This window comes from Sorex fumeus, unplaced genomic scaffold (assembly GCF_029834395.1).
Source record: "Sorex fumeus unplaced genomic scaffold, SorFum_2.1 ptg000047l, whole genome shotgun sequence".
Classification (NCBI taxonomy): Eukaryota; Metazoa; Chordata; class Mammalia; order Eulipotyphla; family Soricidae; genus Sorex; species Sorex fumeus.
The window spans coordinates 1,584,682-1,601,755 of record NW_026606104.1 but is presented as its reverse complement, the minus strand read 5'-3'; the positions used below and the strand labels follow the sequence as shown (position 1 = coordinate 1,601,755).

Sequence of the window (17,074 nt, the reverse complement as noted above, 5' to 3'; positions counted from 1 at the left end):
CAATACTAGCAGAATGAGATATTGTCCCGAAGGCATCTTCAGAGCAGATGTAATAGAGAAAAACAGAGGAGAGCAGAGACTCAGAGACTCATTGGTTTATTCATTCACATCTACAAGAAACAACTGTAGCATCTATGGGATTACAGAGCTGATGAGGGCCAGGGACAGAGGAAATGAAGCTGGACAATCTCCGATACAGTGGAAGAACAGGCACATCTGTGTAATACATGATACAATATATAACATACCACTAGAGAAGGGCCACACCCAAATAAGGACACATCAGTCTGTGAGCAGAGATGGCGGTCCAGGGCCACTGAGTGGGTCTCTCGACAGACAGTGGGGTTATGGGTGGCAGGTATGCCAGGATCAATCTCCAGGTTTCCATATAGTCCCCTGAGCAGCACCAGGAATGATTCTTGAGTGCAGAGCCTAGAGTAACCCCTGAGCATCTCCAAGTGTGGCCCCCAAACCCAAAAAATTAAGTTTCCTTTAATGGCTTTTCATGCATAGAGGGTATCTCCAGATAGAAAAATAATCCCCGAGAATCATCAGGTGCCAGGGGAACAAAGAGTCAATCACAAGCCAAGTGTGAGCAATGCTGACTGAGGCTCTGAGTGCCCAGGGACAGGAAAGTGGGCAGACCTGGGTCAAACCCGATCCAAGGGCTGGGAATGTGGGATGTGGGGCTTCCAATATGGAACTTGTGGGGTGCTGGAGGGTTATTGCAGGAAAGGCTCAGACTAACCTGAGAGAGGTGGGGCAGTATGGAGCCTGGAAGGTGGAGACAGGCTGGTGTGGGTGTGATTGGAGGGTGAGTTTAGTGGGGGAGCAGCAGCAGCCATGGGGGGTTGCAGGCTGGGGAGCAGAAACTTCTCAGTGTTTGAAGTGTGGCCAGGATTTAATGGTGTCATACAGAGCCTGCCCAGGAGACAAGGTACTGATCACATCTCTGTGTCCCACCAGCAGGTAGTCGGGAATCAGAAAGCCTTTGAGCACTGCACACTGGATCAGGGTCTGGGCGGCCTCTAGTGCTGCGGAATTGGGTGACCTTTCTGAAAAATACAATGACCTCATCAATCAGCTGTGTCTCAAAGCCAGTTGCTTAGGACAGAGATAATCATCTACTTTGCACTGTGCCAGTCCCTCCTCCACCCATTTCTAGTTCACTGTGGCCAACACATTCACCAAAAACTGTGGCAGTCTAGCACAAGAGAAAATTAGGCTATTGTGATCCCTGATGATTCCTTGCAAAGTTTCTTCTAGAAAGTCAACAGTTGAGTTGCCATGGAAAACCAATGCAACACAACACACCCCATCTCAAATGGTTCGATAAGGTGACCAGTACACCAATAAACTGGCCACTGCTTCACTGAAACAGGTTGTTTCTAACAGTGTGACAATGGTCACCAAGAAAGAAAATCCATCTTTGCATTAGTCCATAAAAGCACCAAAGATTAGAGAATTGTTCTTTTCTCTTGATCCATGCTTGCCTTAGGTATGACTATAAATAAATAGGGACCAAGTCTGGCACTTGGAGGAAATGTTGTGTCTGAGAGACTCTTTGATAACATTCATCCTGTTTTGAGCCTGCTTTTTCTTTAATAGGGGCTACTTCCTAGGATCCTTAAACCACACAACTACCATTGCTATCCCTAAAGTTGGCCAATAGGACATGTGGTGCTGGGGGTCAAACTTTGTACAAACTACCACTTCAGTTATTTCCCAGGCTACTGAGTTCATTTGAAAATAATTATATTTCACTGATACTGCCAGGAAATACAAAGTTGCCTTTCCCCCAAAACTTCCCAGACAGGTTTTATCCCAAATTTCCCCTGACCCACATTCATCCTTACCCATAAAGTTGCCCATGAAGGCAATTCCCAGGGCGATATCATTGTATCCATTGGAATGACTACCTTTGATATGCCAACCAACTCCTTCATATACACCACCATCCTCGCCCACCAGGAAGCTAGGATCAGGGAAAAGAATGGGGGAAAATGTCATTCTGTGAAGCACAATGGTCTATCTTGTATCTCTGAATTACTAATTCATTATTTGATCCCTTTATCATATACTTGTTACTGCTATTTGGCATATTTGGTACACCATGGGGAGTTTGCCAGACTCTGCCATGTGGGCAAGTTACATTCGGTAGCCTGCCAGTTTGTCCAAAGTAAGAATGAGATAATAAGATGTCACACAGCCGCAAATGTGGCCGCGCACTTCCGGGAGCTGGGTTTTATAGTCTCTGGGTCTTGGCCATTGATGGGATTACACGGCACCAGGGGGCCAGTTGGTGGGTGTGACCCCTGCCTACTGGAATATGAAGGATCTATGTGAAGGATGCTCAGCCCTGATCCAAGCAAGTTTGGAGATCTCAGCCCCAGGACCCGCATGCCTTTTTTCCTCTGCTGGTACCTTCATGCTTGTGGAGAGTGGTCTCAGCATGGTGGTGGCTGGTTCTGGAGGTTTTCGGCTGCCAGAGCCCTGGTTGGGGCGGGGAGGGAAACTCAACCTGCTCCCCTCCAAGGGGCCCTGGCGAGGACAGCCAGGCGCGGGGGCAGGAGACTCTGCCAATATGCCAAATACCAGTAACAATGATGGGTCTCATTCTCCTAACCCTGAAAGAGCCTTGAATATGGCACTTTTTAAAAAGTCTCAGGGCTAGGACAAAGGAGACGTTACTGTGGCCTGCTCGAGGTAATCGACAAACAACAGGATGGTCGTGATCGTGGTCGTGATCATATACTTAATGGACATAGATGCTAATTTGCACAAAAGCTTTTTTAAAAGAAACAACCAGAAATGATGATAAGAAAATACAACAGTGATTTCAGTCCACTGTAGCATGACTTCATCCCCACCATGGCACTGCAGCTGACCCCTAAATGGACCAGGGACATTTTGGATACCAGTATTATGAACTCATGTTATTCTTCTGGGTTCCATGTACTTTTTAAAAAATTTTTATTAGTGAAACACCATGAAGTAGACTTACAAATTTTTGTGCTTGGGTTTCAGTTACTTTTTCAGTATGTTCCCTTCCATGTCTTTCTATAAGCCCACATTCCTGAATTTTCTGAATCTTCTGCCCTCCTTCAGGTTCCTCTGCCACACATACTTCCTTTCTTAGCATTTGCCTCTGCCCCTGTCTATTCTCAGACAACATATTCTACCTGGACAATCTGAAGCATAAAATAAAGAATTGACTTCTACCAATACTCTGAGTGATATTCAGTCCAGTGTTTTACAAAGTTGAAATGCAACCTCACACCAAAGAAGGGCTCAGTAAATATGGTTTCCCTCCCTAGTCTTGAGACCCCAAACCCTGATTGAAAGGGAGGATCAGCTTCCACCAATCTCACTTACTTATATTTGATGTCACAAGAATTTTCTGAGTCCATGAGGTAGGACTGTAAATCTCGAACATACATCTGACAGTCAATAGACACATTGCAGGGTGGCCCAACGGTGTGGATGATGATGACATATTTGGCAGGGAGGCTCATTTTAGGGCAGTATGTCTCTCTGGCTTCCCAAGCTGATCGCGTGATAATGTTGGGACAATCTGTGGTGATGAGATGAATAAAAGAAAGGATGGGAATTCACTGTGGCAACTTGTGGGCAATCTCATTGTGCAGACTATGTTACCTCACATTATCCCCAAATATCTAGCCCCCACTGGAACATCCTAACATGAACTGAGCTGTGATATTTTAGAAAATTCTGATACCGATTGTTTGAATCAAGTGATTAGAGCTAATAGAGCAGCAAAACTTTGCTTTGATGCCAACTATGGAAACAAGAGTGGGAGTCTAAGAGAAATGACTGAAAACCCCCTTCTCCAGAAGGTCATGTTAAGCCTTCATTCCTGGGTATAAGTTGAAACATATGCAAGTGTGTGCCCCTATGAATCAGGGAGGAATCCCAGGAAACTCTCTGAACTGATCCCGTGTAGAGGACATCATTTGAATTCTCTAAATGCTAATTTATTATTTTTTAAAATTTTAAAATTTTTATTAGTGAGACACCATGAGGTACAGTTATAGACTTACAAATTTTTGTGCTTGGGTTTCAATTATACAGTTATCAAATACCCATCTCTCCACCAGTGCCCATTTCCCACCACCACGGATCCCACTATCCCTCCCACCCCCCATCCCCCCCATCCCACCCTGCCTCTGTGGCAGGGCATTTCTAAATGCTAACTTATTATGGTTACTAGAAATAGCATTTGTGTGAATGATAGAAACTTTATTTAGAGATTGACTATTTTAAATGACTCGATTAAAAATTAAATCTGGTTTACTTGTGTAAAGAGAGTTAAATTACTAAAAGTGTTTATTATTTACTGCTTTTAAGTTGTTGCTTACTCACTCTAAAATATCATGTAATGTTTATTATCAGACTCACTTGAATATTTACTCTGATGTTAACGTGATCAATAAACTCAGGCTTTTTGCTTTTCTCAGCATGTTGCAGATTGGCTGGTTTTTACATACAGAAAAGTGTGTGTGTGTGTGTGTGTGTATGTACACACACACTTATGCAGCATATGATAATATGTACTATGTTTATTCAGTCCATTGTTTTTCTACACAGGCATTGAACTTTCTGACAACATATTTATTGTACTTCTTGATATCTTCATTTTTAGTCCTTCCTAACTGAAATTAAAATCAAGACAGTTTTTTCTTTTTTAAAATTATATTTGAGGTAATAAGTTTACAATAGAAATTACGTTTATAGTATTAAAGTTACTGCAAAACAGCACTATCAAAGCAGTCATGACTCTCCATCCCTGTCCTTATATCACCTCTGGTCTGATCCTTCTTCCTCATATGTACCGCCCCCTCCCCACACAGCCCCTTTATTGATTGACAGTAGTAGTTCTGGTGCATACCGTTACCTCACTTTACTATCACCAACATGCCCTAGACCCTTCATTTTTTGCTCTGGTACTACTTCCAGCGGGCTGGAGCGATAGCACAGTGGGTAGGGCATTTGCCTTGCACGCGACCGACCCAGGTTCGATTCCTCCACCCCTCTTGGAGAGCCATCTCGTCCACAATATTCGATATGCAAAAAACAGTAACAGCAAGTCTCACAATGGAGACGTTACTGGTGCTCACTCCAGCAAATCGATGAACAATGGGATGACATTGCTATAGTGCTACTACTTCCAGTCCACCTTATTGTTCCTCCCACCTTTACCCTCCCTATCCTGTCTTCTCAGCTCTGTAATCCAGTGCCCAACTTTTATTTTCAACAAATATTGTTCATACCCTTAATTTGTTTCTGTGTGGACCACAGATGAGTGAGATTATATGGTATTTGTCCTTCTATCTTTGACTTATTTGCTTAACATGATACCATACAAGTCACCATGAATTGCATAACTTAATTTTTTTATCATGGATGATATGCTGGCTATTGTACTAAGTGCTACAATGAACATTGGTGTTCATATATATATTTTTAATCAATGTTTTTGTGTTTGAGGAAAAGGTGCCTAGAAGCATGATACTGGGTCATATGGGAACTCCATTCTTACTTTTTTAGAAAAGAAATCTCCATATTGTTTTCCAAAGAGGCTGAATCAAAGTGAGTGAGTGATGTCCTTTTGTAACACCCCCAATAACGCTGGTTGTTTCCAGTCTATAATATATAGTATATATAACTCACACATATATATTGATGTATGTCATCCTCACTGTTTTCATATGTCATTGTCATTTTGATCTGTGTTTCCCTGACACTAAGTGGTAATGAAAACTTTTCCATATATCCTTTTCTCACATGTGTATATATTTCCCCCATTTTTTTGCTGAGATTTGTGAGTGCTTTATAAATTGTGGGTGTTAGTTTTCTATCTTATGTCTTAGGTGTGACTATATTTTTCCAGTCAGTAGGATCTCTTTTACTTTAGCCCAAGTTTCTTTTGCCATGAAACAACTTTTTAATGTCATGTAAACTGCATGGTCTTTTTTACCTACATAGTTTTGTCCATTTTTGTTCACAATCATATACGAGGAACCTAGAAGAGTACCTACAGTTCTGTAAATCATTATCTATTGAATCAGAACGATTGTATGTATATACTTAAAGTCAAGAATAAGTTCATGGTTAATGCCAATCAAATAGTTTGATGAAGAGACCAGAAAGTATCCTCTCAGAATTTCCATATTTCACAGTCATGATAGGAGCGAGATGTACTCAGCCCAAGAAGTCATTGAGTGGTACCAGGAGAAAGCGCTGCCCCCAATGTGGTAATGTCAGCTGAGTTTCTTACCTTTGATGTGTGTCGCTGACTGGTGAGGGGCCAGGCAGATCTCTTCTTTCAAGACAAGTGGCTGAATATACCTGGGTGACAGGTGACCCTTTTGCGTTGCATGCAGGATCAGGTTCTCTGCAGCTGATAAGGCAGAAGGACTTGGACTGCTGCCTGAAAGACAATGGTATGCAAAAAAATCCCAACATGGGTCAGAGAGATAGTACAAGGCTTAAGATAATACAGGGATTAAGGCACTTGTCTTGCATGTGGCCAGCACCAGTTCAATTGCCAATACCACATTTGGTCCTCTGAGCATTGCCAGGAGTAATCCTATAGCACATGGTTAGTCCTGAGAACTTCTAGGTGTAGCCCCCAAACAAACAAAAAAATAAAGCAACTCCAAACTGCCTTAGACCTGGATAGAGGACAAGAAAATCATCAGAGTCTGAATAACAAAAGGATAAAAAGAAAGAGATGGTCCAGTAGCCAGACCAGAAGCACTAGCCCCAAGGAATTATTTAAATGGAGCTCTTAGAAACCAAAGTTGGTGACCTTTTCCAAGTTATAATGACTTTATCTATTGTATTCCCAGGAGGAAGCTGAGCAGATCTTAAAGCACTACATGAAAAGGGCTGGAGCTGGGGAAGAGCTCAGTGTGCTGGAGCAGATGCCTTACAAATATGAGGTGAAGAGTTTGAGCCCCAGTACTGAACGCCTCTCCACCAAGCACCACAACAGTGGTGATCAACAGAACCTCTTGGCAGACCAGCACCATATCACCTGAGCACTAAATCATCAGGCTTGTAAAGCATTGCCATGAGGAGTCGCCCTGGGGGCTCACCTGTTGTTGGGGAAACCTCTCTACCTAATAAAAATGGTGTGCAAAAGGAAGATCCCCCTTTTCCACAGAATAGGGGCAGTCATTCATGTCCTAGCATGAATAAGATGCTGCCAGTGTTCACTTAAAGCTCCTATAATCAGGAATGAGGCATGTGTTCTTTATACTACTAGCTCATACTATTACAAAAGCCCTGAAATAAATACTGGTTGCAGCTGACAGTTGAGAAGCCTGACAGGGGTCTTCTATTCCTGCTTTCTGCTATTTTCTGTTCTTCATGGGGCTAGAGACCTGACAACTCTATTTCTTGAACTTCCTTGCCTGTAACTCTGGGTCTACCAAGAGCAGAAGCTGTAGGTAGACAGCTTTTTGTTTTTCTGCTCCCTGCATGCTCATTGTTATACCACTTCAGGCTCCAGGAGTGATGGTAAAAAATAACTGTGAGCTTCAATGGTGTCATTCATGGCTTTAGTATCTTACAGTAGCAAGGCCAGAGAAGAGGGTGAGGAGACATGAATGCCACAGATCCAAAGGAGAAGAGCACTTCAAAAGACAGTTCTTTCCTGATCATCATAAACGTCATATAGGCTAAAAATATAAGGTATTGAGTGGGACAGGGAGCAGGGAAAGAGGGTGGACAACTGACAGAAGAGCAAAGGAACCACCATTACCTATCTTATTGCCAAAGAAAGCAATCCCCAAGGAGTTGCTGTTGTAGCCCTGGGTGTGCATGCCTTGGATGTTCCAGCCGACACCTTCGTACACCCTGCCATCATCCCCAACCAGGAAGCTGCCAGGCAAGGAAATATGCATTTAAGCCAAATCTCGGTAACAGGAAACTTCTCTCCATTCTTTCTCAGGAATGGAAAGAGTTCATCAATATTTATAGTCAATGAATGACCAGTTTAAATAGCCCAATTTTGACTTCCAAGAGTTGTGGGAATATATTTTAAATTTTGCTGTAATTTAACACATGTGTTTCCCAGAACCTCACTTTTCAAAAGCTCATGTAGGGACTGGAGCGATAATGAAAGGGTTAAGGCACTTCCCTTGTGAGTGGTCAGCCCTGGTTCAATCCTGGACACCACATAGAGTCCCTCAAGCATTGCTAGAAGTGACCCCTGACCACAGCCAAGAAACAGCCTCTTAGCACTACCAGGTGTAGTCAACCTTTCCCCTTACAAGATTCAAATATAGGATTTGGGTACCTAAGTTGAACATTTTCCAAGGGCATGATTCGAAATTTATTTGACAATAAATTAAATAACTTTGTTTGGAGGCCACACCCAATGATACTCAGGAATAACTCTTGATTCTGTACTCAGAAATTACTCCTGGTAATGCTTGGGGAACCATATGGGAAGCTGAGGATCGGATTTGGGTCAGTCACATGCATGGAAGCGCCCTACTCACTGTACTAGCACTCTAGTCCCTTCATTTGACATTTTAAAAATGGACTAAGAACTTGAACATTATTTTAAACAATTGACCATGATTCAGGAAGTCCTAAATAATGACTATTATTTTATAGCTGCTTCTTTTTGTTTTGTTTTGTTTTTTGGGTCACACCCAGCGACGCAAAGGGGTTATTCCTGGCTCTGCGCTCAGAAATCACCCCTGGCATTGCTCAGGGGACCATATGCGATGCTGGGAATCAAACCTGGGTTGGTGGTGTGCAAGGCAAATGCCCTACCCACTGTGCTATTGCTCCAGCCCCTACAGCTTCTTCTTAAGAATTTCTTTTAGGTTTTTCCTAGCACATAACTGTGTTTAGAATGTTCCTTTTATAGATTATTAATTATCCAGTCCAGTCCAGTCAACCTATTGTTCATCAATTTGCTTGAGCGGGCCCAGTAACGTTTCCATTGTGAGACTTGTTGTTACTGTGTTTGGCATATTGAATACGTCACAGGTAGCTTGCCAGGCTCTGCCGTGGGGGCAAGATACTCTCGGTAGCTTGCCGGGCTCTCTGAGAGGGGCAGAGGAATCGAACTCAGGTCGGCCATGTTGGCTGCGTGCAAGGCAAATGCCCTACTGCTGTGCTATCGCTTCAGCCTTTATTAATTATATGTCATTAAATATATATTCTTTTGTTCTACTTCCTCCCTTATTTCTGTCTCCACTTTTCAAACAAATCTTCCGAATGATGTTCCCACAGTTCTGGATATATTCAGCTTTGATTAGACCCTGCAATTTCACTGCAAACTGAATACAGAAAGAACACTTCCATGAAATTGCTCTGAGATCCAGAAGTGAGTCAGGCCAAATTCTCCACCCAGAAACTAAAGTCTGAAGAACAGGGGGACCACTTTACATGTAACCATGCCCTAATTGGGCAGCTAGGACTTTCATCAGAATCCCTGTCTCTCTGCAGTAGCCGTGACTAAATCCAAAATGAATGTCCTCTCTGGTTACAGTCAGCTGCAGCATGGAAACTGGAGATTCTTCAGGTCAGTCACTGCAGACCTCTGACTAAAGACACAATGCCTGACACTCCTCAGAAGCATGTGGCAAGAGCAGGACAGGGGAGGTAATGGTGGCAGGGACAGCTGTGGGTTGTGGTGAATCCAGCATTCATACAAGTTAGAAAGACACTCCCCCCCATCCCAGAGCTTCTCAGTCCATCCTGGGGTTCCCATAACTGGGGCCTCTAGCTGTGCTCAATTTTTTGTATATAAGGCTGATCAGAGGCTTTAGATTCAGGGAAACCCTGCTTCTAATCTTTCTTAAATAGATCCAGCTTCTTACTGAAGGAAGAGAGATTTTGTGTTTCTATTGATAACCACAGAATGGACACCCCCCAACAGCATACGGGCCTCTCCATGGGACTCTCATTCCTTCATCCCAGTTCCACCACTCTTGTGAAATCCCACCTCCACAGTGAGGGAGCCCTTCGGTGTACCTATGGGGAGTCTTCTCCTGTGAGGAAGAGATTGAAGCTGGAGCAGCAGATGGTTTGTTTGGGCACAGTCTGGGCCCAGCCCCTGGCATGTGACTGAACAGACCTCTGACTTCTTTAGACCCTGACCTTCATCTGTGAAGTTGGGGTACTGACAGATCTCCCCATCCCCCTCCTTGGGTGATGTGTCAAAACATCTTTATATTCTCCAGGTTCTGCAGCTCACAGGGGCTTTCTGTAGCCATTCCCTAGCCTCTTGCCTCTTAAGAAGAACCAACTCCAAATCTGAATAAAATGGAGCAGAGTTTCTCCCTCCTCGGGGTAACTGTAAGGTTTGGAACTCTATTTGCTTGTTTTATACTCTTTCATTCACTATAAAAATCTCCCTCAGTGGGAAAATGGGAGAAACAGAGGTGAGGGGCTGTGAATGTGGGCTTGGCTGACCACCCGCCTTACTTGTAAGCCAGGTCACACCAGCCTTTGCTGTAGATGGAATGGGACTGCAGGCTCCGAAGCCTCTCGCTGCAAATGCTCTGCTCCTGGCAATCCATCCCCAGAAGCTGCTCCGTGATGACATATGACACAGGTATGGTCAGTGGGGCACTGCAGGTTGGTGACCTTGCCCCCCACTCCTTCCGGGAGACAATGGTGGGCACATCTGCAGAGGAATGACAAGGTGGCATCTGCTGCATTTCCCATCCCCACCTCATCCCCACCGCCCCCTCCCCATCTGGGGCCATGCATGCCACCAAATTCACTCATTCTAGGATCCCACCTGAGGTATTTGCCTGAAGGTTCAGATCAAGTCATGTGCACCCTTGGCAGATGTCCCCCTTGGAACCTGTCCTATGTATCCACCCAGCTAGGGGAAGTTCTAAGAAAAATTTTGAGTCACCTAGGAAACCCCAGTGCACCATCAAGCTGCCTCACCTTTTTGATTCTTGTGAAGGAGCTGTGAGAGGCCAGCAAGCAAGTCTAGAAGCTTCTCAGACACTTCTCTGGCTTGGGTTTTGTTCCAGAACTGTGGGGATTCACCTGCAAAGGAACACCAACCACACTTGATGCTGGTCCTTGGAGAATGTCTGGACAGGCCCAGAGGCACAGTAATCCCCACCCTCACAGATCACAGACTTAGTCATTTTATCCCCTGACTTCCTCAAGTAGTAACCCCAAAGAGAATCACTGATGTCTCAGCTCCCCAGTGAGGCCTTCATTCCCCACTTTTTACAGCCACTTATGTTTCAGGGGTGTGTTGTCTCTCCTGCCCTTTCTTATGAGCACTTCTTTCCTTAAGTCCTAATTTTATTCCCATGAGCATATCAGGCGATTTTGTGGCTATCTCTCTCTTGGTGTTCCTCGCACATTCATGGAGGTGCTGAACCAGTCGATCGTATTCCTCGTCAATGTTGTCAACAATGGCATCTTCCCATGTTGCCGCAATAGTACCAAAGAGTTCCCAGTTGGTGGTCATTCTGGGAGTTCTCTTTTTGAACTTTGCAGCCCTTTCTCCCCGCTCTGTGAAGTAGAATTTTGCACGAAGGAGACGATGGTCCGATCCCGTTAGAAATTTTGGGACAACAGCGACATCAGTCAGGCAAAACCGTCGATTGAATATGATGTGGTCTATTTCGTTGTGGAATCGTCCATCGGGAGACTCCCATGTCCATCGTTTAGATTCTGCCTTCTGGAACTGTGAGTTACCATGGATAGTCTTGGTCGACATGATGAACTCAGACAGTCTCTCACCCTGTTCGTTCCATTCTAGGCCATGGGTCCCGATGTGAAGTTCTTCAGCTGATCTTCTAGGTCCTATCTTGGCATTAAAATCACCCACAATGATCTTGTAGAAGGTGTGGTCTTCTTTATAGAACTTCTCTAGCTCCATGTGGAACTTCTCGATTTCTCTTTCATCATAATGAGATGTTGGTGCATAGACAACGAAGATAGAAACTGCAGGCAGTGAGCCACATCTATTCAAATGTAAACGTCCGATTCGGGTTGTTAGGCATTCGAATGAATCAATGCTCTTGGCCAAGTTTGTATTGACAAGGACACCGACGCCTCCAACACCTCTTTTATCGCATGTTCCGAGGAACAATTCTTCTCCAGTGTCGAAAACGGCATGGTGAGATTCGTGCCTTCTTGTCTCGGTCAGACCAATGATGTCGTACTTGATCATTCGCGCTTGTACCATCAGGTCCTCAATGGATGCATCTGATGCTAGCGTACGTGCATTGGAAGTACAGACGATCATTTTTGTCTTCCTTTGTTGTGGCAGCCTAGGTCAGCCTTGAGATTTTGTTGGCCTCTCCTTTCTCATCCTTCTCAGTGCTGCCATGTCAGTGAAGCCTTCAGGGTCAGGTGAATGAGACCAGTTGTAGTTACTGGTTTTGGCATATCGAATACACAACGGATAGCTTGCCAGGCTCTTCCATGCGGGCAGAATACTCTCGGTAGCTTGCCAGTCTTTCCGAGAGGGATAGAGGCTTTTGGGGCAACCTCTAATCACCCTTGTAGGTGTTACCATATTTGAACCCTATCAAATACGGTATGACAATTCCAGAAGATGGGTGTTTAATGTCTTATGATGTGTCTCAGAGAGTTCCGCTTATCTTGTTCTGTGCGTCTTCAGTCATGCGTGGGTCTTGGCTGGAGCTGCCACGCGGGTCCGGAAAGCATCCTGCGGTTGGTGGAAGCAAGCAGAGAAGCTCTGTCCCTGGGTCCGCGGAGCCTGGAGTCCAAGGTCTCAGAGAGTTCCGCTTATCTTGTTCTGTGGGTCTTCAGTCGTGCGTGGGTCTCGGCCGGAGCTGACACGTGGGTCCGGAAAGCGTCCTGGAGTGTGGCGACGGCTGGGTAGTGGGAGTAGTGAGGCACGCGTGGTTTGGCGCATGCCTCAGGCAACCGCAAGCTAACGTCCAAGCTCGCAAAGCAGTGCAGAGATGCGATCAAGGAAGACCTCAAAGAGAGAAGAGCAGAAGTACTGGTAGATGTGGCAGAAGCCAGGAAAAGTATTCGTAACGCCCGCCTGTCCTTCGCCAACTACAAGACCAAGATGACTGCCCTCCGACGTCCTGATGGATCCATCACATCCTCCAGAATGGCAATGGAGAAGATTATCCATGACTTCTACTCAAATCTCTTCGATAGCCATGTCCACTTCCCGACATACCAAATTCCACAGGATGGATATGTCGTTCCCAACGTTCTCCCTTCCGAAATCCGACACGCCATTTCATCGGTAAAGAAACAAACAGCACCCGGCCCAGACAAGGTCAGACCTGAACACCTGAAGAACCTGCCGTCAGTACTCATCAATACACTGGCTCGGCTCTTCACTCGCTACCTGTCTGAATGCAAGGTTCTGTCCCAGTGGAAAACCAGCAGGACCGTACTACTGTTCAAGAAGGGAGACATCCATGACATTGGCAACTATCGCCCGATCTGCCTATTGTCTGTCATCTACAAGTTGTTCACTCGAGTCATCCTAAATAGAATTGGCAGAACACTAGATGAAGGACAACCATGCGAGCAAGCCGGGTTCCGCAAAGGATTCAGCACCGTCGACCATATCCACACAATAACCAAGCTCATTGAGGTTTCTCGGGAGTTCAAGATGCCGCTCTGTTTAACGTTCATTGATTTAAAGAAGGCCTTTGATTCTGTTGAGACGGAAGCGGTCATTGAAGCCCTAGCCAATCAGGGCATTCAAGCCCAATACATCAGGATCCTCCGTGAGCTGTATTGCGGATTCACTACCAGGATCTCACCATTCTACAAAGAAGTGATCGTTGATGTCAAGAGAGGGGTGCGGCAGGGTGATACCATTTCACCAAAACTCTTCAGTGCCACCCTCGAGAACATCATGCGACGACTAGAATGGGAAGGAATGGGAGTGAAGATGGTCGGCAACTACACCACCTCCGCTTTGCTGATGACATTGTTTTAATAACACCAAACATCAGCCAAGCGGCACAAATGCTGGCCAACTTTGACCGTGAGTGTGGAAAGGTAGGACTACAGCTGAATCTTATGAAGACAATGTTTATGAGAAACAGCCTCGTTCCTGACGCCCCATTTGCTCTCAATGGAACGACCATCTCCGAATGCAACAGCTATGTGTACCTAGGTCAAGAGGTCAATATGACAAATGACCTGGCACCCGAGCTGCGCAGGAGGAAGAGAGCAGCTTGGAATGCCTTCAACAACGTCGAAGAAATAGCTAAGAGGACGAAGAACCTCCGGCTCCGGGCAAATCTCTTTGATTCCACTGTTCTTCCTGCATTAACATATGCCTCAGAGACCTGGGCCCTACGCAAACAAGATGAGAACGCTATTCAGGTCTCCCAAAGAAGAATAGAAAGAGCTATGCTTGGAATATCACATTTCACTCAAATGAGAGAAAAAATCCGGAGTTCTAACATCCGTCGACGATCAAGAATCAGGGATGCTGTCTCATTTGCCAAGGTGTCGAAAATCAGATGGGCTGGTCACGTAATGAGATTTAAAGACGACCGCTGGACTAGAGCTGTTACCGACTGGATTCCACGGGATGTCAAAAGACCGCGTGACCACCCACCTACCAGATGGTCAGACTTCTTCGTCAAGATCATGAACGATCGGTTTGAGGCCCTTCATGTTCCCGGAGCGAACAGATGCCATTGGGCTACACTAGCACGCGACAGGGACAAATGGAGACGTTACTGGCGCCCGCTCGAGCAAATCGACGACTAACGGGAAGTTAAGTGATTAAGTGATTAAGTGAGCATATCAGAGCGTCATGTTCTATTATGTAATCATTATTTTTCCCAACTACATATTAAATTTCAAGCCAAGCAAGGTTTTAAGCTCATCATCAATATGCCCCAAGTTCTGCCTTGTACTAGAGGCCTTTGAGTATCAAAAAAAGTTCTATGTACTAGAGGCCAGAATACCAGAAGTCTTGAAGTATCTTAAGTTCTCAAAGTACCAGAGATTCTTGAATATCTCAAGTATCAAAGGCCTTTGGATATCAGTAACCACCACTTGTTACCAACACCTTCTCCAAAGGCCCACTTGGAGGTTCACAATCTTTACAAGGAATTTTGTGAGTGGTTTAAGATGAGCCACACTTATGCCTTAGAACAACTCTATAAGATAAGCAAGGCAGAATAATTTCTACCTTTATGAAGATGAGAAAGAGGCTCAGAGAGGTGACATTATCTCTAAAAGGATACCAGTTTTATATTGAGAGTTTGGATTGAAATCAGGCTGTCTGGTCTCAGCACTATGTTCATGACCACTACTATTCATCTGCTCCAAGTTATTGGACCAGTTTGGGCAAGACCCTGCCATGATGTGACCTGATTCTCTATTAATGAGATCAAGAAGGGTGAGCACTGTGACTCTATTGTACTTTCCTTCTATGAAATTGTCAAAAGCAAATGCCTGATCTTGAGGTGAAGCTGCTGGGCATGTTGAAGAGAGAGCAGAGGACAGAGCCTGCTGGGTAGAGGAGGGGGCTGAAGCTGTTCTGGGAGGGGACCAGGCTGGCAAGGAGGAGAGCTAAGTGGTAAGGATGACAGAAAGCTAAGACCATGAAAAAATACCCAAGACATAACCAAAAGATAGGATAAGAACTCCCATATGAACCAGTGATACTCCTTGAAATCTACTCCCCAAACACAAAAACATTCATTCAAAAGGATATATGTATACACAATAGAAATACAGGATTAGCTTGGTCACATGTGGGATGTAAAGATACACAGCAAGGTAGCAACAAAGTGCCAAAGACGAGACAACAGCAAAACGGATCCACACAATTCAGCTGGTGGGAGAATGGCTGAATGGCAGGGCCATTAGGGTCTTTGGAGAAAGAAGGCGGGTACACGGGAAATGGGTGTGATGTTGAAATTATGTTTATGAGAAACCACCATTAAAAGGATTGTAAACCACAGAACCTCCAAGAAAAAGTTTATGAATAAAACTCCTTGGAGCCAGTGAAACTCCTTCTGACTTAATTAGAGAAAACTCACCCTGACCCAAGGCTCTCAGGCCCAGCACAGAGAAGACTAGAAGCCACAGGAACATCCTCTTGGAGTCTCAGGATACAGACAGGAAGAGTGCACACAGCCCTAGGAAAAACAACATTTATTCTTCTAATGGGACACAGACACCCCTTCTTGGTTCCTGTCTTTCCCCCAGCTTGGGCAATCTCCTGAGGGCCAGAACCTAGGTGGGCTTCCCAGGACCCCTGAATAGAGTATGACCATTGAAGCTCAGTAAAGATGAAGGCACCCACACTCTGTTCAGCTAACATGCTCACCAACCTCCTATTGCTCAGCGAGCTCCTGGTTCCTATGGGAACTTTGTGTCTTGCAGAGTAATGATAGTGCTTTAGAATCTTTGCATGGCTGAAAAGAATCAAGTCTGTGTATGTCTTTCTCATAGCTAGTAGATGTAACCCTTGTGACATTCCTGTCAAGACATCCTGAACTTCATTTTGAGACTAGGAAGGAGGGAAGTAGAACAAAGGCAGGGGTGGGCCTCACTGCTACTTTGTCAGAGGTGTCTTAGGTCATCCAGTCTCTAACCTTGCAGAAATCCCTGAATGATGCTCAGCTAACCTTTCCTGGAGTTAAATTATTATTCTAATAATACAATAATTATCACTTACTGACCGTATCACAGATCTCAGGATTTTACTGAGGATTCCACAGGCATTTTATTAAGTGACCTCACAACCACCCATGAGACTCACACTCACCAGGAAGTGAATGCCACTTATCCAACATTACCCAACCCACAGTGACAGGACAAGACAAGCCCAGGTGTCCTGGAACTTCTCCAAAAGCTTCCCAACTTCTGCTTCAGTTTCTAAGGGTGAAGATTCTGGTATTAAGAGTCTCAATATGGGAACCAGAAGTCAAACTCCAGAATCTCTCTGATCTTTAGGCGCAGTAACTGTTCTGTTCTCTCTGACAGAATGAATTGCTCACTTGTGCTCAATCAAATGAAACAATTCCCTGAAAAATCAGCCCTTCCCTCCCAAATGAACACTTTCCCCTCGGTTGCCCCT

The 17,074-nt window shown here is 44.8% G+C and overlaps 1 protein-coding gene across 1 annotated transcript; it reads right to left on the bottom strand.

Moving 5' to 3' along the window:
• Nucleotides 1–876: 876 nt before the first annotated feature.
• Nucleotides 877–16,086, bottom strand: LOC130032072 (peptidoglycan recognition protein 3-like). Its single transcript, XM_056123670.1, has 8 exons — nt 16,038–16,086; nt 10,948–11,052; nt 10,474–10,675; nt 7,790–7,908; nt 6,299–6,451; nt 3,376–3,574; nt 1,857–1,975; nt 877–1,055 (listed from the first exon to the last, which is right to left on the bottom strand). The coding sequence occupies exons 1-8, from the start codon at nt 16,084–16,086 to the stop codon at nt 877–879; spliced, it is 1,125 nt and encodes a 374-aa protein (XP_055979645.1).
• Nucleotides 16,087–17,074: the final 988 nt, after the last annotated feature.

Excerpts from the sequence above, each read along its gene's own strand:
- LOC130032072 (XM_056123670.1), bottom strand. The coding sequence starts at position 16,086 with ATGTTCCTGTGGCTTCTAGTCTTCTCTGTGCTGGGCCTGAGAGCCTTG. Across the intron at positions 6,452-7,789 it reads TTTCTTTGGCAATAAGATAG|GCAGCAGTCCAAGTCCTTCT; the intron begins GTAATGGTGGTT and ends ATTGTCTTTCAG. Across the intron at positions 3,575-6,298 it reads GTCAGCGACACACATCAAAG|ATTGTCCCAACATTATCACG; the intron begins GTAAGAAACTCA and ends TCATCACCACAG.